Source organism: Halichondria panicea, chromosome 3 (assembly GCF_963675165.1).
Source record: "Halichondria panicea chromosome 3, odHalPani1.1, whole genome shotgun sequence".
NCBI classification, from domain to species: domain Eukaryota; kingdom Metazoa; phylum Porifera; class Demospongiae; order Suberitida; family Halichondriidae; genus Halichondria; species Halichondria panicea.
Genome location: NC_087379.1, coordinates 7,858,694 through 7,883,970, shown reverse-complemented (window position 1 = coordinate 7,883,970; position 25,277 = coordinate 7,858,694). Strand labels below are relative to the sequence as shown.

General features: G+C 42.2%; 6 protein-coding genes across 7 annotated transcripts in view; 3 read left to right on the top strand and 3 right to left on the bottom strand.

The window, feature by feature from the left end:
- LOC135334127 (ankyrin repeat and KH domain-containing protein mask-like) overlaps positions 1-8,968 on the bottom strand; it is a 45,960-nt gene extending 36,992 nt beyond the window's left edge. The window contains exon 1 of the mRNA XM_064529190.1: positions 8,830-8,968. Within this exon, the coding sequence (XP_064385260.1) occupies positions 8,830-8,919 (90 nt within the window). The 5' untranslated portion in view covers positions 8,920-8,968. The remainder of the gene's footprint in view (positions 1-8,829) is intronic.
- LOC135334164 (selenoprotein K-like) overlaps positions 1-25,277 on the top strand; it is a 95,030-nt gene that overhangs the window by 15,709 nt on the left and 54,044 nt on the right. The gene's annotated exons all lie outside the window — the stretch shown is intronic.
- Positions 9,028-25,277, top strand: part of LOC135334167 (selenoprotein K-like) — a 148,615-nt gene continuing 132,365 nt past the window's right edge. The window contains exon 1 of the mRNA XM_064529248.1: positions 9,028-9,117. Coding sequence (XP_064385318.1) covers positions 9,099-9,117 — 19 coding nt within the window. The 5' untranslated portion in view covers positions 9,028-9,098. The remainder of the gene's footprint in view (positions 9,118-25,277) is intronic.
- On the bottom strand, positions 10,839-20,716 carry LOC135334136 (segment polarity protein dishevelled homolog DVL-3-like). Its single transcript, XM_064529203.1, has 17 exons — positions 20,493-20,716; positions 20,154-20,341; positions 18,365-18,434; positions 17,525-17,589; positions 17,156-17,199; positions 16,748-16,928; positions 16,260-16,338; positions 15,280-15,361; positions 14,940-15,027; positions 14,353-14,481; positions 13,921-13,988; positions 13,568-13,732; positions 13,147-13,275; positions 12,528-12,716; positions 12,029-12,208; positions 11,393-11,727; positions 10,839-10,979 (listed from the first exon to the last, which is right to left on the bottom strand). Exons 2-16 carry the CDS (start codon positions 20,312-20,314, stop codon positions 11,411-11,413), a joined length of 1,947 nt encoding a protein of 648 aa, XP_064385273.1. The 5' UTR covers positions 20,315-20,341; positions 20,493-20,716; the 3' UTR covers positions 10,839-10,979; positions 11,393-11,410.
- On the top strand, positions 20,795-23,859 carry LOC135334143 (uncharacterized). 2 transcript variants are annotated; one of them, XM_064529212.1, is made up of 12 exons: positions 20,795-20,926; positions 20,985-21,041; positions 21,094-21,220; positions 21,268-21,357; positions 21,406-21,536; positions 21,589-21,651; positions 21,717-21,753; positions 21,801-21,966; positions 22,022-22,804; positions 23,016-23,088; positions 23,135-23,263; positions 23,577-23,859. In XM_064529212.1, exons 1-12 carry the CDS (start codon positions 20,869-20,871, stop codon positions 23,645-23,647), a joined length of 1,785 nt encoding a protein of 594 aa, XP_064385282.1. In that variant the 5' UTR covers positions 20,795-20,868; the 3' UTR covers positions 23,648-23,859. The 2 variants fall into 2 exon arrangements, with proteins under 2 accessions (XP_064385282.1, XP_064385281.1); XM_064529211.1 differs by having other exon boundaries at positions 20,796-20,926; positions 21,801-21,975; positions 23,577-23,857.
- The window catches only part of LOC135334125 (uncharacterized), a 54,601-nt gene continuing 53,484 nt past the window's right edge, over positions 24,161-25,277 (bottom strand). Inside the window, exon 23 of the mRNA XM_064529184.1 lies at positions 24,161-24,568. Within this exon, the coding sequence (XP_064385254.1) occupies positions 24,273-24,568 (296 nt within the window). The 3' untranslated portion in view covers positions 24,161-24,272. The remainder of the gene's footprint in view (positions 24,569-25,277) is intronic.

The following is a 25,277-nucleotide window of genomic DNA, read 5'->3' as shown; positions in this document are numbered from 1 at the left end:
TAGGGGGTGAAATCAATTGCTTTGTATAAACGCTAGGAGGTGGCTCAGGCTGTGGATTACATCATTATTCTGAGCTGTGCATGTACAATGTACAATTAAGCTGCAGGTGATAATTATTGGTAGATATATTCATAAAATGCATCAATAGAGCTATGAAAGAGCTACAACTGAAATGGACTGATCATGATCTACGAAATGTTTTCAACGCTTCGCGTATCCCAAGTGATATTAAATACTGTAAAACAATTAATGCAGTGACTGTCATGTAAAGCATTAGATCCCAGGACTTTTTTGATAACGCCTGCATGGAATCGAGGCTACAATTTTAGGCATCCATGCATGCAATCAGAGTTTATAATTTTGTGTTAAGAATGTAATTCAGTATAAAAATTCAAGACTCAGACAAAATTAAATCAAGGATAAACAAAAAGAATGTACACAAAAAATAATTATGCGTATATATACGTGTGGACAAACTACGTGTACTTGCTATCTAATAGTGTGACCAAGTCAGTGTGTAGTGGGTTGAGTCTGAGAGTGGAGACAAACTCGTGGTACTTGTGGGGGTGGTGTTTGACCACACCCAGCAGGGCAGTGTACAGTCTGGTGGCCTTCTCTCTCTTGGTCTCATTCACATACTCGTTGGTTTTCTCAAGAGTAGATAAAGTGATGAGCCCAGCTGACAGGAGGTGGAGGGCCAAGGCCTTCGGGTCCTCAGAGAGTGACTGGACTATCTTCGTACCGCAGCTCACCAGCACACTGTAGCCAGCGTTACCTGCAGGTGAGAGGAAATGGTTACAGCACGATACGCCCACACACTGGAGACCTAAGTACATGTAATGTGAACAAATAGACTCAGTACATGTACAATACACTGTATATGGCTGGTAGTACACAATAGGAGGAAGTGGAAAGATTATGGCACACGTACAATTACACAATGTACAAGAAATGAGACTAACAGACTAACAGACTCAGTACACGGCTTCCAGTGCACACAACAATAGGGAATGTGGTATTGAACAAATGAACATATGCACATAATAGGTAGGTACCTTTAATACTTAATACACAGCTGACAATGTACACTCACCACTGACTCCACTGAGTGTGTGGATGTCCCTGAGTAGACAGTCCACAGCTCTCAACAGATTAGCTCCATTCTCCACCAGGTCAACAAGAGCAGCTGTCTCCTCTGACTGGTCTGTACCTACGAGAATGAGAGCTAACACTTGATATCATAAACACACGTTCTCACCTAGACAGTATCTGAGTTTGACCTTGGCCACATGACAAAGCTGGTGAGATAAAGTCTCTATCTTAGAGAGACTGGCTCCCATGTTCTTACTGATGCTCTGTACTGTGCACTCCTCGACAACCCTCCTAGTCACTACAAGGACAGACGCTATCTCTGTCCGTATGGAGTCAGTGTGGGCTGTCAGCTCACTCAGAGAAGATGACCTTTAGAAGAAAAAAGTGATAATCAGACTTCCACTAGACAATTGAGTGGTACCTCAGAGCAGCAGTCATTCTCTCCATCAGAGACACTATACTCTTCACAGTAGAGCCAAGTTGTATGTCACTCACTGCCAGGGCAGACCTTTTCAACTCATCAGTGGCCTCCTAAACAAATGGGAATGAGACTTAACTACAATGTACATTGTAAACAAAAACTGTGTGTGTATTAATTAACTTATACATGTGCAAGTTGAATTAACAAAGAGCTATCAAGTGGGTAAATTTAGTCCAAAGGTACCTACTACACCATTTCAAGAGGCTACACTGTACAAACGTGAATACCTGTAGTTTAGTAGTATCCACAGCAACTTTGGGGGTGGGTATTTCCAATGATAGGTGAACTTTGACCTGTGGCAGTAGTCCTGACAAGGAGATGGTACAGGTGGTTCTCTTGGGAGCATTCTGCTCAGGGAAGAGCCTGCAGATTATCCTGGGAGGGTAGTCGTGGAGATCCTCAGGTCTGAACTTCTCCATCAAAGGCTGATCCACTTCACTACGTGAGATCTGATAAATGAAGATAATGTGATTTTAAGAGTGTGTCCGACTTCACATTTTACCAATTCTTTGTCTGGTTCCACAGACCATCCCTGCACTGGGGGAATGTTGAGAGTGGCACACATATCGACAAACGTCAGTGATCCTTGAATTGTCCTGTCAGCCGCTTCTCTCGACACATTGGGATAGTCTCGTGGGATGACCTCTTCATCCATCAACTAGAATACCATTACAGCCATGAGAAGATAATACACACACTAGATCTATGATGTACAATCTATATAGTCCATACCTTAGCGTAGAAGCTCCCAGAGAGACTGGCTACAATGATGGCTAGCCTGTCCCCAGTTGTGTGTGGAGGAGACCGGTAGACTCTGACAGTGTAGAGGTCATTGCCAGTCTTGCCTGTACATGTTGTTGTTGAAATAGAAGTCATTCACACTTCCAAATATTCACCTTTTTTTCTTCTCTGACCAATTTTAAAGAAGTTCTTCAGTCGTGTGCCCAGCGTCAGTCTCCCAGTGTTCCCTCCAGGAGTGAACTCTGCCTTCGACCTTCCCTCTGGCACTTCCTTGAACTTATAGACACTATGAGAACCAGATCTCTTGGGAGACGAGTCAGCTTGGAGAAAGAGGAGGTCATCAGCTTCTTGTTGGGTGGACACTCGTACATGATGCTCCATGCCCAGGGTCACCTCTCCGCTTAGACCTTCACCAGAGATCAAGTAGGACGGACTGGCAGACTGAATGCCCTCAGGCATCACAAATACCTCTTTGGAGGCAAGGCTGGGTTGGACTTTAATGCCCACAGAGGTCCCTGCTGGGACAGCATTAGCTGGAACAGTCACGTGAACTCCATTATCAAAGTCAGCATAACCACCACTGGAGGTGAACTCCTTCTCTTGAGGCTTGTCGTAAAAAGTGACATCAGGGTGTGCGGAGGTTTGGTGCAGGGGATCTACACAGGAGGTAAACACACAGAATCATGTGCTGGATACAGCACAAGCACACACTTACATCCAGGTGGTGTTGAGACGGTTTCCCCTGCTGCCTTGTTCTGGTAGACTGGCTTCTTCCTATTTTGACTCACATTCATAAAGCTAGTGACTCAACTGTGCAATAGCCACTCACGTTTCTGTGTCAGTGACAACAGTCCAGTTCCTGGGGAGGACTGGAACAGACTGCGGACGTGACTGTGTGTGTGTGTGTGTGTGTGGGGGGGAGGAGGAACATGTAATGGTATTCATGTTGTTTGGGTGTGTGTAATATTGGAACTGTAATACAGTTAAGACCACTAAATTACATCACTGACAGTATTACTGTATCAAAGAAAAGTACGAGCTCATCAGTGAAAATAATCAAAAATCGGCAAAGTAAACGAAAAGAAAACGATGCCATTATTTCATTGATGAACATGTACATAATTATGTAAACTAAAACACCCATGATCAGTGTGTGCATTATTGAGGTATGGACTCACATGTGATTCAATAGCTTCCTCCAGCAGCTTTATTACTGAAGGGTTAGAGTGAAATGATTCCTTGGCCACCATCAGAGCAGTCTGTCCACGCTGTGATGATGATCATATGAAGGGATGAGACGTACATTGTAAGAGGTAAAGTGGTCTAATGCGTATTACATGTAATTTGCTGACAGAGCAATACTGGCAACGGTAATTGCATATTAAGAGGTTGGGGATATCTGTTAAGGTACAAATGACTGGGACATCAGTTTAAAGCACTAAGGAAATGTACAGTCATGCATGTGATTGTCAGTACATGTACTTAACAATGATGTACAGTACACCTACAACTGCATGTATATATATGTATGTAGGTCACAGAAAATTTAGCAAATCAGACACCCTACAAGAGTGAGAGCGCGCATACAGTAACTTTTGAGAACACATCTGTGCGATAGACCATAAATAAAGTAAAGGAAAGGGATTGGCAAAGAGCAAAAATGCAACTATCCAGCTATGTTATTAAACTGTACAACCTTTTAAGTGCTACGTACGTATCATAATTATTCATTTGTGTACAACATATCCACGAAAACGTATGCAGCCCAGTTCGTCAACTTAGACACAAATAAGCAAGATAAGCGTAAAATTATAAGCAAAACGTAACAATTAAAATACTGGCAATGTGCATAATTGTAAGTTCATGCGCAAATATTTCATTTGCCAAATGATGAAAATTAATGGTCACAAACATGCTGCCTATAAACACAATCAGATACTCACCTTGTTAGCCAGGTCCACCACGGCTCCTGAGGAGAGCAGCTCCCTAATACAGTAAGTGTGACCATACTTGGCTGCCTCTATGAGTGGAGTACGCCCATCCTACGAGAGTGAGAGCATAATAATAACTTCTGACAACACATCTGTGTGATAGATCATAGTTACACTTATTTTTGGAATTTACCATTTGCCCCAAACTGAGTGTGCAGTGAGCGTAGTTTACAGCGCCCAAATCAACTTTTATAACCCCAAAAATATTATGGTGGCGCATAAGCGCACAGCTATTCTAGTGTTGAGTGCAATCTTTCAGTATGCAGTGGACCAACTGTACGGTTTGATTTTTCGTCTCTGTATTTTACATCAGCTCTACAAATCAAATGCATGTGCATAATAAAAGAAAAGCCGACTGCCTTGAGCCTGACATCACAAATAATTACGTCTTTTAATTACAGCAACCGTTGGAGGACTTAAATAATGGAATTCAGTCAGAGTTGGTGCTGTAATTACAAATAAAGTAAGGATTGGCAATATTTACTATAATAGAGTGGTTGCATCTGACGTCATCCATCCACACACACAAAAGTACATAACACTAACTCTAACCTTTCAGCAAGTTAGCTCGTAGTTGAGTGACGGTAGATTAAAATCCACACAAACCAAAATAATAGTCAACCCAATCAATTCCATGGAATGCTTGTCAACAATTATTCAGCATAGAGGTGATTTTAAGGCAACGTCCATGTATAATTATAACTCCTATAGACCATCAGTTTAGTATCAGATACTCACCTCGTCAGCCAGGTCCACCACTGCTCCTGAGGAGAGCAGCTCTCTAACACTGTCTGTGTGACCTCTACTGGCTACCATGATGAGTGGAGTCTCCCCATCCTACAAGAGTGAGAGCATAATAATAACTTTTGACAACACATCTGTGTGATAGATCATAGTTACACTTATTTTTGGAATTTACCATTTGCCCCAAACTGAGTGTGCAGTGAGCGTAGTTTACAGCGCCCAAATCAACTTTTATAACCCCAAAAATATTATGGTGGCGCATAAGCGCACAGCTATTCTAGTGTTGAGTGCAATCTTTCAGTATGCAGTGGACCAACTGTACGGTTTGATTTTTCGTCTCTGTATTTTACATCAGCTCTACAAATCAAATGCATGTGCATAATAAAAGAAAAGCCGACTGCCTTGAGCCTGACATCACAAATAATTACGTCTTTTAATTACAGCAACCGTTGGAGGACTTAAATAATGGAATTCAGTCAGAGTTGGTGCTGTAATTACAAATAAAGTAAGGATTGGCAATATTTACTATAATAGAGTGGTTGCATCTGACGTCATCCATCCACACACACAAAAGTACATAACACTAACTCTAACCTTTCAGCAAGTTAGCTCGTAGTTGAGTGACGGTAGATTAAAATCCACACAAACCAAAATAATAGTCAACCCAATCAATTCCATGGAATGCTTGTCAACAATTATTCAGCATAGAGGTGATTTTAAGGCAACGTCCATGTATAATTATAACTCCTATAGACCATCAGTTTAGTATCAGATACTCACCTCGTCAGCCAGGTCCACCACTGCTCCTGAGGAGAGCAGCTCTCTAACACTGTCTGTGTGACCTCCCAAGGCTGCCACCATGAGTGGAGTCCACCCATTCTACAAGAGTGAGAGCATAATAATAACTTTTGACAACACATCTGTGTGATAGATCATAGTTACACTTATTTTTGGAATTTACCATTTGCCCCAAACTGAGTGTGCAGTGAGCGTAGTTTACAGCGCCTAAATCAACTTTTATAACCTCAAAAATATTATGGTGGCGCTTAAGCGCACAGCTATTCTAGTGTTGAGTGCAATCTTTCAGTATGCAGTGGACCAACTGTACGGTTTGATTTTTCGTCTCTGTATTTTACAGCAGCTCTACAAATCAAATGCATGTGCATAATAAAAGAAAAGCCGACTGCCTTGAGCCTGACATCACAAATAATTACGTCTTTTAATTACAGCAACCGTTGAAGGACTTAAATAATGGAATTCAGTCAGAGTTGGTGCTGTAATTACAAATAAAGTAAGGATTGGCAATATTTACTATAATAGAGTGGTTGCATCTGACGTCATCCATCCACACACACAAAAGTACATAACACTAACTCTAACCTTTCAGCAAGTTAGCTCGTAGTTGAGTGACGGTAGATTAAAATCCACACAAACCAAAATAATAGTCAACCCAATCAATTCCATGGAATGCTTGTCAACAATTATTCAGCATAGAGGTGATTTTAAGGCAATGTCCATGTATAATTATAACTCCTATAGACCATCAGTTTAGTATCAGATACTCACCTTGTTAGCCAGGTCCACCACTGCTCCTGAGGAGAGCAGCTGTCTAACACAGTCTGTGTGACCTCTACTGGCTGCCATGATGAGTGGAGTCTCCCCATCCTACAAGAGTGAGAGCATAATAATAACTTTTGACAACACATCTGTGTGATAGATCATAGTTACACTTATTTTTGGAATTTACCATTTGCCCCAAACTGAGTGTGCAGTGAGTGTAGTTTACAGCGCCTAAATCAACTTTTATAACCCCAAAAATATTATGGTGGCGCTTAAGCGCACAGCTATTCTAGTGTTGAGTGCAATCTTTCAGTATGCAGTGGACCAACTGTACGGTTTGATTTTTCGTCTCTGTATTTTACAGCAGCTCTACAAATCAAATGCATGTGCATAATAAAAGAAAAGCCGACTGCCTTGAGCCTGACATCACAAATAATTACGTCTTTTAATTACAGCAACCGTTGGAGGACTTAAATAATGGAATTCAGTCAGAGTTGGTGCTGTAATTACAAATAAAGTAAGGATTGGCAATATTTACTATAATAGAGTGGTTGCATCTGACGTCATCCATCCACACACACAAAAGTACATAACACTAACTCTAACCTTTCAGCAAGTTAGCTCGTAGTTGAGGCTGACGGTAGATTAAAATCCACACAAACCAAAATAATAGTCAACCCAATCAATTCCATGGAATGCTTGTCAACAATTATTCAGCATAGAGGTGATTTTAAGGCAATGTCCATGTATAATTATAACTCCTATAGACCATCAGTTTAGTATCAGATACTCACCTTGTTAGCCAGGTCCACCACTGCTCCTGAGGAGAGCAGCTGTCTAACACAGTCTGTGTGACCATTATAGGCTGCCCAATAGAGTGGAGTCTGCCCATCCTACAAGAGTGAGAGCATAATAATAACTTTTGACAACACATCTGTGTGATAGATCATAGTTACACTTATTTTTGGAATTTACCATTTGCCCCAAACTGAGTGTGCAGTGAGCGTAGTTTACAGCGCCTAAATCAACTTTTATAACCTCAAAAATATTATGGTGGCGCTTAAGCGCACAGCTATTCTAGTGTTGAGTGCAATCTTTCAGTATGCAGTGGACCAACTGTACGGTTTGATTTTTCGTCTCTGTATTTTACAGCAGCTCTACAAATCAAATGCATGTGCATAATAAAAGAAAAGCCGACTGCCTTGAGCCTGACATCACGAATAATTACGTCTTTTAATTACAGCAACCGTTGGAGGACTTAAATAATGGAATTCAGTCAGAGTTGGTGCTGTAATTACAAATAAAGTAAATAAAGAGGATTGGCATTATTTACTATAATAGAGTGGTTGCATCTGACATCATCCACCCACGCACTGAAGTACATAACACTAACTCTAATCTTTCAGCAAGCTAGCTCGTAGTTGAGCGACGGCAGATTAAAATCCACACACAAACCAAAATAATAGTCCCACCCAATTCAATTTGATGGAATTCTTGTCAACAGTTATTCAGCATAGAGGTGAGTTTAATTCAATGTCCACGTATAATTATAATTCCTAATAATGTTGCCTATAAACACAATCAGATACTCACCTTGTTAGCCAGGTTCACCACGGCTCCTGAGGAGAGCAGCTCTCTAGCACAGTCAGTATGCCCTCCATAGGCTGCCCTCATGAGTGGAGTCCACCCACCCTACAAGAGTGAGAGCATGCAGTAACTTTTGACAACACATCGGTGTCATAGAGGGGATTGGAATTATTTAATAGAGTGGTTGTATCTGACGTTATCCACCAGTGCACGCACGAAAGTACATATAACACTAACTCTAACCTTTCAGCAAGCTAGCTCGCAGGTGGATCTACTGTGTGATTTTTCATCTCTGTAGGAAGCTACTTCCCGATAGTCAGGAGTGCTGATCAAAAGCATGCACATAACAATGGTATAGGCCAAGTAAAGGTGACTTGCCTTGGTATGCCTTTTAATAAGCCATAAAAATTATTAATTGCGTTCAGTCTGAGTCGTAGCTGAGTTGGCGCTGTACTAAGGTACAGTCGAGCGGCCAAGACCAGGAAGTTCAATGTAAATGCCGTACATTTATTTAAGTATGCATTATGCATTACATCATTGGTTGAGTTTGATTGGGTAGGTATTAAATTTATAGTACAACAGCAAAAATATACTTTCACAGCTTCAGCTCTACATACCCACAAACCAGCTTACCTCCACACTGTTGACATCAGCCCCCCTCTTGATGGCATCTCGCAAAGCACTCAAGTCACCAGCCCTGGCAGCCCTGAGTATGTCAGCCATTATTTGATCAGATAGCAGATACTCCCCTTTTTTTGCCCTCAAGAGATCGAGACCACGCCACCCACTACAGTAGAATGGGCGTGGTCTCCACACAAATACAATGTAGGAGCTGAGTTCGAGTACGTGTACGTGTAGACAAGTGGTGCAAGTAGTTCCATACAACAAGATTCAAGGAAGCTATGGTGTATTTATCAGGAGGTAAGTGTGAGTGTGATATTAGCTGACACACACTCCATACTCTACTGTGTGCAGGTAAAGTCTTGAGAACAGGTCATGGCTGAGTAGAGTGTGGACGGTATCGTTGACTTGCTGGGCTGTCATTAACTTCTTTGTCTTGTTGTAAGTTACACACACCCTGATCATGCCAGTGTGTTTCAACCCTCCCTGCTCTCACAGCTTCAAGACTCTAATAAGCCCTGGAGCTAGTGCTACTGGACCATCACGCAGCACAGACTATAGGCGATCTGGAGTGTGCGTTTATAGTGTCTCTTATACTGTTTTGTTGGTAAGGGTGGTGGTGGTGGTGCTGGACCTCCCCCCATGGGCGGTGGATGAGGAAGGTATTGTGTGTGTGGTGTGGGCGGTGGATGAAGAAGGTATTGTGTGGTGTGTGGTGTGTGTGTGTGTGTGTGTGTGGGGGGGGGGGGCGTGGGTGGTCTGTGTGTGTGGTGTGGGCGTTGTGTGTGTGTGTGTGTGTGTGTGGTCGTGGGTGGTGGGAGTGGATTTTTCTGATACTATTCTGATCATGATCTCTCTCTCTCTCTCTCTCTCTCCTCTGCAGAGCACCAGTCCTAACTGGGACAGCCCCAACATGTGGTCAACAAACACTGCTCCATTCTACAGTAATGACATCACCTCTGATATGAGCCCCCTACCTCTCAGCAGTGGCACCACCGACCCAACCTCACCCTCCGAGGACACCACACTCTCAACCACCACTTATGACCTCTTTGAGAACCAAAGTATCTGGAGCCTGAGTAACGCTGATAGTTCAACACTTCTTTCCTGGGCCCAACAGAAATCTGAACCCCCACAAAGCAAGACTGAGTAAAGCCCCCTCTCACCTACTGCAACGATTTTGGACTATGAATTTTAGATAACGATTTCAACTTAACCTCATTTCAATTGAGTTGTCTGCTATTAGCTCTAGTATCAGCATTTTAGCGAGTGATTATCTAGCCAGCTATCTAGTTTATTATTGTTATCGTGTAGCTACTAGTAGATCGTTCAGTTGTCATTTTGAGAGCTGTATGTGTTTAGTAGCTAGCTGATGACATTATTGTGTCTTGGCATTATATGAATTAACCATTTTAATAATTAACAATTGTGACCTGCCGGGTAATGTATACTTATACATGCATACCGTAATCGTTCTAATTATAGAACCAGTAAAAAATAATTATTTTTCTAGAAACAATTAATGCACGAAAAAAAGAGGGCGTCCTATAACTGACACTGGTTAGAATGATTATGGTACATACAAGGAATGTAGACAGAATTACATGAGGTGATAAACATTAAACATACTACTAGCTGTTATTACACAGCCAACAATCCATGTATGGCATGAGGATATCATGATAATTAAATACGTTACTGATACTGCACATAATTATATACAAATTATGTATCAAGACATTCACAAATTATAATACAAGCAAACCGATTCATAAATAACAGGCACAAAACAAATAATGCTAAAATAACAATAATTATAATTATGATCAAGTGTACAGTTCATTGTTCCTTCTCTAGGCAATGTTTAAACACTTTATTAGCAATTTCGTCTCTTCTCATCTTTTGGAGTAATTTAATTAGAGCTCTATATGTTGCAGCAGCTGGGTTACTCCTCTGCCACAGAGACAAGCATTGCATCATGGCCGTTTGTGTGTCTTCTAAAACTTTAATCTGCCTCACATCAGCTTGCTGAGCAGGAGTGAGTCCCAACGCTAGAGAGTACATTCTCACGTTGTCGAAATAAGCCGCCAAATGTATGAACTCTGTTGTCTCAATCTCGTTGTTGAGTAGAGGGTGTTCAATGTCTATCCTCTCTGCCAGGCCTGTAGTGTGGATAGGGTGAGGGTCAGCAAAGGAAATGGTGTACGTGGATTACAATACTATATCTGTCTGAAAGAGGAAATGATACGCCCACACATGTATAGCACTAAGTACACGTAATGTGAACAAACAGACTCAATGGCGGAAGGAATATGCAATATAATACAAGAAATGAGACTAACAGACTAACAGACTCGATCAGTACACGTATACTGTATAAGCTCTTTTTAAGGCTCCCCTCTAAAGATGCGCCATGAAGCCTCCAAAGTAATTTTGAAACTCCAAATGGAGCTCCACATGTGCGAGTAATTATTTTTAGACGGCACGTTGGTAATTAGAGGTAAAATGAGCAAACAGATCACAGAATTCTTTCTTCCACATCTGGCAGCCGACAAGCCAAAACGAACCACAGTACCTCTTTAACGTGTGCAACCTATGCACAGGCTTGTTGGAAGACCAAAAAAACTGCTGCACGGTCTGGCTCCACAAGAACCCCAACTCCTTGAGGATGTTGGTATGGCGGGGGTGGGGGCATCTGTTGCTGGGAGACACTCGTAAACTCGCTTGACGAGCTTATTGACGGTGAACGACGTATGTTAGGGTTGTACGGATGAACAGCCATGTTGCCACGGTTATTAGAGTTAGAGTTTCCGCTCGAGGGGCGTTGTTGACGAGATTGTTGAGAGTTAGAGGTGCCACTGGCTGAGCTGCTACCAGATGACCTGCTGGCATACATCTGCTGTTTGTCTCCTGCAGAGGAAGGGGGCGGGGTTTTAATTATAATTATGACAGTACAATATTAGCCCCGATTCCAGGCCACTTTCAAAGGAGAAAAACGAATATCATATATATACTAGCCTCGATCCCAGGCCTCTTTTCACCAAGAGGCCTGGGATCGAGGCTAGCATAATATATATACATGTACAGTGTATACTTAAGTGCCTTGCTTAGAAAGAAAAAGAGAGAGATTGGTGGATAGTGAGGAAGAAAGATGTAAGAGTTGCGAAGTATGAATCCTGATACTAGCTAAATGGTTTCAGTCACCACTCACCAGGAGATGGGGAGCTTGATTTGCTGGAGTTGGACATTTGCCCCGGCTGCTTGTGCTGGTAATACTCGTAGGCAACAGAGAACTCTCCGTCAGATGAACTCCAGCCTCCGTGTTGTCCTGGCAACGAACCCAGAGTGTCCGCGTCTCCCGAGTCATTGCTGAGGGCAAGGTGACTGAATTCTGAAGGAGGAGTTTGTGTGAATATAAATTATATAGAAATCTCTCACACGCTAATTTATGAGACATATACAACAAGTAGTGATAATGTTGTCAAGCTAGGACCTAGAAATAGGTTAATCCTGACACAACTTATTTGTCAGAGTTAAAACAGATGGCCACAAGAGTCTCTTAGCAAGTACAAACAGTTGTACTCCACTATGTTATCGATAATTTCATTTTCAGCTAATTTAAGAGCCCCTCACATCTATGTTATTAAAAGCACTACTCTATACCTCCATGTAGGTACATAGCATAACACTGTATGTGTACAAGTGCTTACCTGAGGGCAGTGAATTGGCAGCTGCCTTGAAGTCCCCAAACACGTAATAGCATTGCTCAGAGAATGTGATCTTGTTGACTGTGTGACGTAGGAAACCATGCTTGAGCATGAGAGCGGCGTACTTCCTAGCATGGCGACGATCGATGAATCCATCCACATTGGTATGCAACCAGTCCACCAGGTCAGAACCTACACAGGAGAGAGGGGGGGGGGGGGGGGTAAGATGGATACAGTTATGGACATCAACTACAGCATAGCAGATGATTTTCGTGGGGTAAAAAATTAGCTAAAATGTCATTTTTTGCTTCATTACGTGCACGTACTGTATTACATGATTTCCGGTAAACCACGCCTAGGTTTTCGTGGGTAAAATTTCGTCGAGGTCAGCTTGCCCACAAAAATTACCCGCTACTTGGTATAATTATAATGTGGGCAGCCATAGTCACACGTCTAGGCTTTTGTGGTGCAGAGGTATGCGTGTGTCACAGCGTGGCATGTGAACTTTTAATTATCAAAGGGCACAGTTACGGGAAGGATCACAATATTTACATAGATGCTATAAAATAGTAATCAGCAGCCTTACACTTCACACGTGTGTGGGGTTGAGATATTGACTTACCAATAAAGGATTTAGGAATGGTCATTTTGAGCCAGATTCGATCTTTTACTTCTAGTTCAGATTTAGGTGTGGCCAGTGCCTTCGCTATCCTATACATGGGCGTGGTCAGCGTGAGCTTCACCAGATCGCCTATGTGTGTGTGTGTGTGTGTGTGTGTGTGTGTGGGGGGGTATATTGTGATGTGGAAAATGCTTGCTATTCGTATCTTATATCAGGTTTCGAATACGAGGGTAATCGATTGTGAATGACACTGGTACAAGCATTGATCACATTTCTAACTATTGCGATGCATACAACACATGGGAAAATACACGCGCATGCTCACTCTTGCATGTCTTTTAATTGTGAATTATGCGAAGAAGCAATCAAAAGAATGTCGCATTATTTGAAACTTGATTAATACTGGGAGTGATGTACTCACGTTTAGATTCAGGAATGGATGAGGTGAGGCTTGGGGAGGAGTTTGAGGTCATAGTACTCAGAGTGGGGCTCCCGGCAAACTGGCGACGATACGCTTGGTAGTCAGCTTGATGCTGATTGGTCTGCATGACCCAGGCTGACGGGTCAATAGGACAAATTGGCTCCACTGCACAAGTAGAAATAACAAGATTGGAATATAGAAAACAACTGGTCATAATAATAATAGTTATTATTTGTATAAACAGTGGATATAACAGGTACCATGGACACACACATCTAACAACAATTAGACGAAACATTTCGTTATGTTTGAAGTCTTAATGATGATATGAAGCAGATGTTTTGTGTACTCACATCTTGGCTCAAAGTTTGGCACTATTGGCTCTGGCTCCCAGCACTTGGCCACTGTCAGTGTGATGGGCCTGTAGGAGGGAGGAGGGGTCAAGGCAGTCAGCATGCCACACAACAGTGGGAGGGGGGCCATGAAACAATAACCTTCCACAATATGCCTAATATATTGTAACTGTATCCTTTAATTATATTACTAGAGTCAGAGTGATGTAATTGTACACAACCATGCAATATCATGCCCACCATTACACTGTACATCAGAATAACACCATAAATTTGAGTAATGTAATTACATACAAGAGAAGCACTAGCTAGCTGCACTACATGTGCAGTGCCACCAGGGAAGAAAGAAGAGAGAGTGGGAGAGATCAAGGAAGAAAGAAGCTGCCAGTACTTGACCCTCACTCCTGTTACTGTATGGTATGGATGACTTACCCAGGGTGTTGTACAATCTCCCTGAGTGTCCTCACAGCATCGTCATTGCTCATGTTCTCAAAGGAGATGTCGTTAACCTCCAACAACATGTCCCCAGGCTCTATCCTCCCGTCAGCTGCCACTGCTCCACTGTGTGTGTGTGTGTGTGTGTGTGTGTGTGTGTGTGTGTGTGTGTGTGTGTGTGTGTGTGTGTGTGGTTTGGGAACTCTTTCAGCTGCCATAACTTGAATCGTGGATCCAATTTCAACAATTTTATGATTTTCTGAAAGCTTAGAAAAAGACCTTTCAAAAGTTGTCATCAAATTTCATATTTGAGAGATAAAAGTATTTGCCAATTTGGCTATACCATGAATAATAGCCCATGGTCCAAGGCCGAAAAATGACAAATTATGGCCCCGACAAAATTTTGGATTGAAACACACCATTTGAAAGGTCTTTTCCTAAGCTTTCAGAAAATCATAAAATTTTTGATATCGGATCAACGGTACTAAAGGTAGGGCCGTTAGAATAATTATGTTGAATAAAAGTTCTGTTGCAATGTAACAAAGAGCTCTAGTTACAATAGTTGCACACATAGCGATACTCACCCCTTCATGACTGAGCCCACATAGATGCCTCCTGCTCCTTCTTCATTGGTCTGTCCCACTATACTGATACCAAGGAAATTAACAGTGTCTGCAGGAGAAGAAACAAACCATTACACACACTGTCATACTTGAACTGTTCGCATGTGATGATGGTGATTCACTGAGTACTACACTAACCAGTCTAATCACTCTATACAGAAATCATAATTATAATCTGCTCCAATTTGTACAAATTATAATAGTGTGTAAAAGATAAACTGTTTTATAAACAAGAATTAAGAGAGAATCCATCCATCGCCACGAATAACGTATTCTGTATAATTAGAGTAGAACTACTTACCCATATTGAGTGTGACTTTAACAATCTGTGTGGTGGAGAGATCTGTCATTGTGGTGGTTGTTATGGTGCTGGTGGAGATGCTCTGTGAGGAGGAGAGGGGGAGTCAGTACACACCCACACACACCCCCACACACACAACAGTGTAGTGCATAAGGTACTGTATAGCAGGTATATTTTGAGGGTACAAATCTTCGCGGAAATGCCTTTAGAAAGGTTTTCGCAGATTTAATTTTCGTGGAATAGCGCCTTTTTGCAGCATGCATGCATGTGATATTAAATTCGCGGTACATGCCTAATCCGCGAAAACCACAAACATTTATACCCTCGAAATATACCCGCTATATGGTATACAGACAAAGGTCAGAATATCAAGTAACATATATTAAGTATAAACTGCACAGCTTCTTGAGGAATTGTGTTGCGGTCTGGGGCAGCCTTATCCCACACCACACACACTACCACAACATATGCTGAGACCACAAGCCCATCACAAGTTAAATACATCAAAAGTAACTGTTTCCAAACAAAATACTTGGCAATCAAATCCTTTAATTCGTTCATCTTGCCCTAGTATGCCACGAGTCAAAGCAATCAAGTACAGAGACTACCTCTGTGTGAACAAGAGGGCTGTATGTGTTCTAACACTTGTTCAGCTTTGATGACTGCTAATACCCTTGTAGTGAAGGGGGATTTGTATACCTTGCAAGACAATGGGTCATAAAATGGTCTGAGTGCCCAGTCAATAGTTCACGCTAATAGGAGCTAAAAGCTGAGACCTTATACAATGTGGGATTTTCTCACCAAAGCATGAATCGCTAAATGGAAATCGGTATGTTTGGAGCATTGTTATCTCATTCACACTGTACACTTGAATCTGGCTTAGTACACACTCACACCCACGCACATGCACACACACACACACACACACACAGGCACACGCACGAACATATGTCATATTGATTATAAAGGGACAGACTTACTCGAGGTAGTTTGGGTCGGTGTTTGGTGAGAATCTTCTTGCGTGGTCTAAGTGATGTGAGAGTGCTGGAGCTGACACGGCTAAAGTGTGTGTGTGCGAGTGTGTTGTGTGTGTGTTGTGTGTGAGAGGGGCGCTGTGTGTGTGTGTGTGTGAGAGGGGCGTTGTGTGTGTGTGTGTGTGGAGGGAGATGGCGTTGTGTGTGTGTGTGGAGGGAGATGGCGTTGTGTGTGTGTGTGTGTGTGAGGGGCGTTGTGTGTGTGTGTGTGAAGGGCGTTGTGTGTGTGTGTGTGTGTGTGTGTGTGTGTGTGTGTGGAGGGAGATGGCGTTGTGTGTTTGTGTGTGTGTGTGTGTGTGTGTGTGTGTGAGGCCCCCTTTGAAACTTAAAATACACAATTGTACCATACTTGAAGGTATCACTGTAAGCTAGCGATAATAATTATTATGATGGGATAAATATCGTGTGTGCAGATTCATACATTATAAGCTTACCTTGTAGCGTCTTCAGTATCGCAGCAAGAGGTCTCTGTTTCCGTGGTGAAGTCTGTGGCAGACTCTAGATCAGTGCCACTCACTGTGCTTCCCCCGCCCACGCGATGTCTGTGTGAGCGGTGCTGTCGACCTGAGGAGCTGTGACGATGCTTGTGATGGTGACGACGCGAGGCCTTAGAGGCTGTGTGGAGTGGGCGGTAATAATACGTGTGTAATTACATGGCAATGTTGGGGATATAATATTGTAGCTTGTGGGCATACAATCATGTACATGTCACCAAGGAATAGCGGAAGTTAAGGAATACATTATTTAAATTACAAATTCTAGGAATTTTTGATTTTGGCAATGCACATCGTGACCATTGTAATTAGGCATAGCTTATATATAATTTGCCAAGATGTACTTACTCCCTGAGATAATGGACATTCCGTCAGCTTCTTTACCTCCTCTCCTGTGAGATCAAAGACACATCATGTGATTATACAACACCACAACCACAACCACCAGACCATGGACCACATCAATCATAACCACTGTACAAGCTGACTACTAAACAGGAGATGTATACAGCAATATATGCATGAAGGTGGTGGCCAGCGCCTTTATTTGATCCCGTCAGCTTGTACAGTTATCGTTGCTGGCTTGTTTGAACACTACACACATGCCAAACCTAACCAGAACTAATACACACATCAAGAAACAAATTATCTAACCTGCCTTGCAATGCAACACCCTCTATATCAATATTGCCAAATACTAGGAGGTAGAATACTTACACAGATTCAGAGTCTCCCTTGGAGCCACCTGCCTCAGATCCTGACACATTGGACTCTGTGACCACCTGGAGGGGGAGAGAGGAGTGTGGTAGGCAACTACTGGGGGGGAGGAGTGTGGTAGGCAACTACTGGGGGGAGAGAGGAGTGTGGTAGGCAACTACTGGGGGAGAGAAGTGTGGTAGGCAACTACTGGGGGGGAGGAGTGTGGTAGGCAACTACTGGGGGGGAGGAGTGTGGTAGGCAACTACTGGGGGGAGGAGTGTGGTAGGCAACTACTGGGGGGGAGGAGTGTGGTAGGCAACTACTGGGGGAGAGGAGTGTGGTAGGCAACTACTGGGGGGGGGGGGGGAGTGTGGTAGGCAACTACTGGGGGGGGAGTGTGGTAGGCAACTACTGGGGGAGAGGAGTGTGGTAGGCAACTACTGTGGGAGAGGAGTGTGGTAGGCAACTACTGGGGGGGAAGAGTGTGGTAGGCAACTACTGGGGGAGAGGAGTGTGGTAGGCAACTACTGGGGGGGAGGAGTGTGGTAGGCAACTACTGGGGGAGAGGAGTGTGCATGGTAGGCAACTACTGGCAACACCACCTGGCTGGAGTGTTAAGGTGGTGATATTAGCAACACCAGCCATAAGTGTGAGAAACACATTCTACTAGAGCTAATTGGAATACACACACACAGAGAAAACACAGAACAGGGTCTGGACTATCTATATATAGCCAGCAATTAACCACAGAACAGTGGCCATGGTGATCACTAAAACCTTCACAAAATATGCTTTGAACTTAAGCACCACATAACACATAGACATAACACACACACCGTAATATAGTGAGGCACTTACCCAGCACACGATGCGACCATTGACCTGGCGCAGTAGAGCATCATCTTCAGCCAGTTCTTCCTTAACAACACTGCATACATAATGAAGCCACAGTGATGTGAAAAATAACAAAAAATGTATGGGCATCTCTCCCCGCATATATAAAAACTATCTTGTTACCTGTGGAATCCCTTGAACTAATATGCTCCACACACAACAGACAGAGGAGTTTTGTATTAGTCTATAATTAGCTAACTGAATTTGTGTCATTAGTAATTTAATTAATTCCATTTTCCCTGGGTATGCTGACCTGAAACCATGGGGGCACACACAGCCAGTGTAGCAGACTACCCTCTGAGGCTATTATGCTCAATAGGACCAAAGCATTGGGAGCCCTACAAGTGCTGGAGCACCTGCCAAATACCCCAACAAAAGATGAATGAACAGCACCAGCTGAAGTTAAAGACACACACTGTCAGTCTAAGAGATACACAGCTGTATATAGTAATATCCAGATCCACCTTTCAATTCAGTAGACTTATTACCAAACTAAGCCATTTCACAGCCAGCTAGACAGTATCCACTAGCAACCCTTGCCTAGGTGCTCCAGGGAAACTGGTCCTCTTCAAACACACACACACACACCCACATACAGATGACACATAAGCCATCTCAGAGATATGCTACATGCTAGCTATACACACTAGCTATAGAGTACATGCCAATTGTCAGTACAAAGGATAGACTACTGTATAATATATATTGCATATTTTGGACTGACATCTGATACATAAAACATTCTAAACAATTATCCTTTCTCCTACAGACTTCAGCTGAGTGCGATAAAACAAACACTGTTCCAAGATCACAGATAATCAACTTCAAAGAGACAGGACTACAGATACAGATACACTGTAACAACAACTACTAACACATGAAACAACAGCCGCCAAAAGGAGATTGAACTCATTATTGGAAATTCCTGACATTAATCCCAATCAACAGTGCTAGCTATGGGAATGTGTCTACCTCATCTACCCGCTATATACTACTATATACATTCTATAATGACAATGATGGCCAGAGTCATCAAAGGTAGACATACAGTTCACAGTTTCTATATACAGGCCAAGGCTAAAAGAGTTAATAGGCTAAAGAGTTAATAGTAGTTACTTGGCAACTAATCAGCTGTACAAACTATGAATAAAGACAGAGCCTCTCTTAGATCACAACTACCCCTGGATGTGGGTCAGAGATCAAAGGAAACATCAAAGTGACCTCAACACCACAACATATAGTTCAGGCTATCCACTAAGGATGTCATTAAGTACCAATGATTATATTACCTTCCTGCCACACATTGACCAACACAGCAGCAGGTGTTTTAATAAGAAAGCAAGTGCCCAAAAATTTGCTTTTTTTACAGAAATTTCCAAGAAACACACATCACTGCCAAGCTATGCAGTGCGGTACAAGTAAACCTGATTGAGTCAAACATATCCTAATGGGGGCCTGGCTACACACAGACAACATAAGGAGAGCTAGTGTGTGTGTGTGAATAGTGCGAAATGGATCCATTAAGACCTTGAGGTGTGAAATGGAATGGGGATGTGAATGGGGCCATTATTAGATAGGATGAAAACTGACACACAAGCACACACAAATATAGTTTATCAACAGTGTGTATTTGAATTGCAATTCCCTACAAGGAACTTAATTGACTCAAGCTAGTAATCAATGGACCTTGTGCCTATCATAATTATTCTCCAAGAGCATCAAATAAAATATAACGTCCCATTTTTAAACTCACCCAAAATCATCGTCTTCTGACTTGAAAAAGAACTTGATGTATGTGCGATTGAGCTGTCCCTTGAAGTCTCCAAGGGTAACCAGCTCTGGTGGCTTACCTATCTTCATCAGGTACGGGGTTTCCTCGTCATCAATGTAGTATATGACTTTCGTTTCCTCCATAATATGGCTGGCGTTTTGATCGAGCAGCTAGAGAGAAAGTTTTGCTATATTAATAAATTCACTTTCAGGATCACTAGAATGGTAACGCAAGTCATTCACAACACATCAAGCGTGTGCTTATATAGGTACTAGGTGAACCAGTGAGAGCATTTAGTTATTAACGTATGTGACAAATCACCTCCTATCAAAATCAATAATAATTCTCTTTGTCCTTGTCTGCTGTGTTCACTGCCACTGGTTTCTTCTGTAGAGCGATTGGCTTTATTCGGGCCGCTTCACCTTCTCCGTGTTGTAGTAGCAACGCTGTTCAGTACTCTCTCTTTAGACCTACACAACTCTCTGGCTAGTATTATAAGAATCGTTGGAATTAGTAATTATAAATGCATGCGGTTTGTGCATGAGGGTTAATTAAAAGCTCAAAGAAGGCAACAAAGAAGCGGAAGAGGACGTTGTCGTAGCTCAAAGAAGGCAACAAAGGAGCGGAAGAGGACGTTGTCATAGCTCAAAGAAGGCGACAAAGGAGCGGAAGAGGATGCTGTCATAGTAATGCAATAATGGCTACCTCTGCACAGGAAGCTGGCTCTGGCTTCGACCAAATACTGAAGAATACAGGTTCTGTTACATGCATTATGCTCATTGTGTTAAAATTAATCGTTCCTTTGTTTTGCAGAATTCGAGAACGACCATCAATTGAAGGCTATCAAAGCCGAGCAAGAAAGAGCACAATGTAAACTGATTGTAAATTGTCGTATAAAATAATTATTCTGAGTTTTATTTAGCCTGCCAGTTTCAACTCAAAGAAAAGCAGAAGCAGATACTCCAGTTTCAGAAAACAATCAGTGATTTGGACGAGCATGCAAAACAACTCCACAAGCAATTCCTCATCAACAGAGACAACTGTGAAAGGTAGTGACTTCCATTGCTGTATCAACATTAAAATTAATCCACCAAAGTTTGAAACGCACTGCTATTGTCCTTGCTGATCACGAGGATGCACTGAAGGGGAAACTACTCACAACACAGAAAGAAGTGGAGTCAGAGAAGTACACACAAGTTGCATTAATTAATAATTATGAGACTGCATTTTTCAGATGGGAGCAAAATGAATCCTTGTCCAAGTATGAGAGTGTCTGGGAGAGATACAGAGTACAGTACAACAGCACAGAGAAAGCTCAAGGCATGCAGGCAACTGAGACACAGCTGAACAATTTTTGCCAAGAGAGTGAGAGTATTGACAATCCGTTTATTGCTACTTATCACTTGCCTCTCTGTAGATTCAACTCTGGAAACGAACATCAACCAAACAAAAGAAGCTATCTTTGCTCTAAAGCAAAAAGGTACTTATATATGCATGCATTGTATATGTACTATTTATTGATATTACTGTATCTTGTTTCCATAGGAGAGAGAATTTCCCTGGTCGCATTTGTTCTCAAAATGTAGGTTGTCTTTGCTATGGACATTATTGTATTACTATCTTTGACAGGGCTGAGCTTCATGTGGAGACAACTAAAGTGAGGCAGGAAATGACGACAGGCAACCCTCAGCAAGCTACTCTACTAGAGAAAGATATTGAGGTCCTACGTGAGAAGATCAAAGCTGAAGAGATGAAAAAACAACAAGAAAAAGAGAAACGAGACAGTCAGAATAAAGTAGTTCAGGTAATAATTAATTTTATCTTTTGCTATGATTATTATTTACGTACAGGATAATCGTATGGACACTGAGGAATCTACATTTGTAACTATCGTTACTCAATCAACCCACACACCCCAACGCCCACGTACTCCTGGAATACTCCCACCAACAATCCTACCATTGACAGTACCACCGAAACAAAGCACTCCATCACGAGCACGCTACCAACTTGAGATCCCTAAACTAACCATGCCCTCACGTGTACCCGCTATCAGGGCCTCCATATCACAATCCCCCGGAGCATTTCAATCACCTGTGTTCAAAGTACCTACTAATCGACCTCGCTCAAACTTCCAGATCCCCACCCTGGCCATTAGCACACCTCCTAGACCGTGCATACCTCTATTGCACACGCCAATACAACAGAGGCCAAGGTTGCTATCGTTCACTCCACCCACTGCCAGGTCAACACCTCAAGTGACTCTTAGTACACCGAATATTAGGCCTACTGTATCAACCTTAGCGACAAGCCAGTCCTTGTCAGCAGTGCAGACACCAACTACCACTGTACCACAAGCTGGTCATAACCAAGCTCCCATGCAACCATCGTCTCTATCAAAAGCAACAAATATTGTAGGCATTGAAATTCAAGATTCTGTGGCTGAAATGGATAATCAAACATTGCAGCAGGAGCCGAGTGGTTTTGAGTTAAGCAATATTTCTCAGGAGAGTACATCATTTGCTACTCTGTTCACCAGTGACAGTGGTCAGGAGTGTACAGACTATGCTGGTGACTTTGGGCAGACTGGACACTATCAGGAGAGCTCTGTGAATGATCAGCAACAACTTGAGGTATGTCAGTATGATGCTCACTGCGTGCATTTCATTTGTGTTTTGTTCTTTTTCTTTCCCTGTATAATTATGTCCCCCACTCTTTCGTTTTTCCCATTATCCCCCACTGCCTCAGGCCTCTTTTCTTCTCACTCTCTCCCATTTTATATATAGTTGCATACAATGATTGCAGTAATGTAGCCTTCATGCACACCTACTCACACACTTGCAGTTTACTGGAGAAGATGACAATGGATTGTTTTATGGAATGGACGGCTCTCTATCTGGACTAGGGAATCAGCCAGGTATTTGACTATCCATGTCTTTATTGACAATGCACTCATTGTACAGACACGAGTGCTACTGGAGACATGTTTGCTGGGTTAGGCTCAGAGTCTGCTCATGATGATGGAGGAGGATTCAACTTGTTCTCACAAGATGAGACACCTGACGTCAGCAAGACAACCACTGGAGCCACAGGTAAACTCATTTGCATTTGCATGGGGCTACTTTTAGTATGCTGTATAATAGAAATGTTGCTTCTTACGGTGTGTGCTGTGTATAGTAGTAGCAATTTGTGTTGCTCTTTGCCATACAAGCCCATAATTTGTGTTGGGAACGTTCAATTTCAAATCGCATTTAGTAGCTGTTTGGTAGTGCTACAATATGGTGTACTTAGGTCAGCGATTACTTTCGGGCCCAAATCTTCTGTTTTCAAAAAGCGTTGGCTATAAAATTACATAAATTAAAGCTTGTTTTCGATGACTCCATCTACCTCCTCACACACACGCAGACACAGATTTCTGTTTCCTATTCGGGGGAGATGAGACAGCCAGTGGTGAGTCATCATTCTCCTTCTTCTGATACCTAATGGCTACACCTCACAACCTACTGAACAAACTAAATAGTTACTGCTACTACCAGACTATTATAAATTCATTCTATCTGTCATGTATATATGTGTGTGTGTCGTGTCAATTAATTAAGATACTTCGTGCTGTATCTTATTTCAATTACTGTTTATTTGTGTTATAAACGCTAGCTAGGGGGTGAAATCAATTGCTTTGTTATAAACGCTATAGGAGGTGGCTCAAGATTACATCATTATTCTGAGCTGTACATGTACAATGTACAATTAAGCTGCAGGTGGTGCATAATTACTGGGTATATATTCATAAAATGCATCAATAGAGCTATGAAAGAGCTACAACTGAAATGGACTGATCTACGAAATGTTTTCAACGCTTAGTATCCCAAATGACAATTAATGCAGTCATGTAAAGCATTAGATCCCAGGACTTTTTTGATAACGGCCTGGAATCGAGGCTACAATTTTAGGCATCCATGCATGCAATATCTGCTGCAGAGTTTATATAATTTTGTGTTAAGAATGTAATTCAGTATAAAAATTCAAGACTCAGACAAAATTAAATCAAGGATAATAAACAAAAAGACAAAAAATAATTATGTGTATATACGTGCGGACAAACTACGTGTACTTGCTATCTAATAGTGTGACCAAGTCAGTGTGTAGTGGGTTGAGTCTGAGAGTGGATACAAAGTCGCGGTACTTGTGGGGGTGGTGTTTGACCACATCCAATAAGGCAGTGTACAGTCTGGTGGCTTTGTCAGCTTTGATCTCGTTTAGCTGGTTAGTCTTTTGCAACACACGATCAGTGATGAGCCCAGCTGACAGGAGGTGGAGGGCCAAGGCCTTCGGTTCCTCAGAGAGTGACTGGACTATCTTCTCACTGCAGCTCACCAGCACACTGTAGCCAGCGTTACCTGCAGGAGAGAGGAAATAGTTAGAGCATGATACGCCCACACACTGGAGACCTAAGTACATGTAATGTGAACAAATAGACTCAGTACATGTACAATACACTGTATATGGCTGGTAGTACACAATAGGAGGAAGTGGAAAGGATTATGGCACACGTACAATTACACAATGTACAAGAAATGAGACTAACAGACTAACAGACTCAGTACACGGCTTACAGTATACCGTATAAGCTCTTTTTAAGGAGCCCCTCTAAAGATGCGCCATGAAGCCTCCAAAGTAATTTTTGAAACTCTAAATGAGCTCCACATGTGTGAGTAATTATTTTCAACGTGCGCGGTAATTAGAGATAAAATGAGCAAACAGATCACACTGAATTCTTTCTTCCACATCTGGACAGCCCTCAAGCCAAAACGAACCACAGTACCTCTTTAACGTGTGCAACCTATGCACAGGCTTGTTGGAAGACCAAAAAAACTGCTGCAGGAGTTCTACATTCACAATCCATTTTGCAAAGCTGTTTTACCTCTAATTAGAACGTACCCCTCTAAAGACGTGCTATCCAGCCTCGAAACCGACCTCCTAATAGAGCCACCTTTACCAACGTAATTATTTTAATGTGGCGCCTTAAATAGAGCTTATACGGTACACAAGAATAGGGAATGTGGTATTGAACAATGGAGGATTAACAATGTGCACATAATAGGTAGG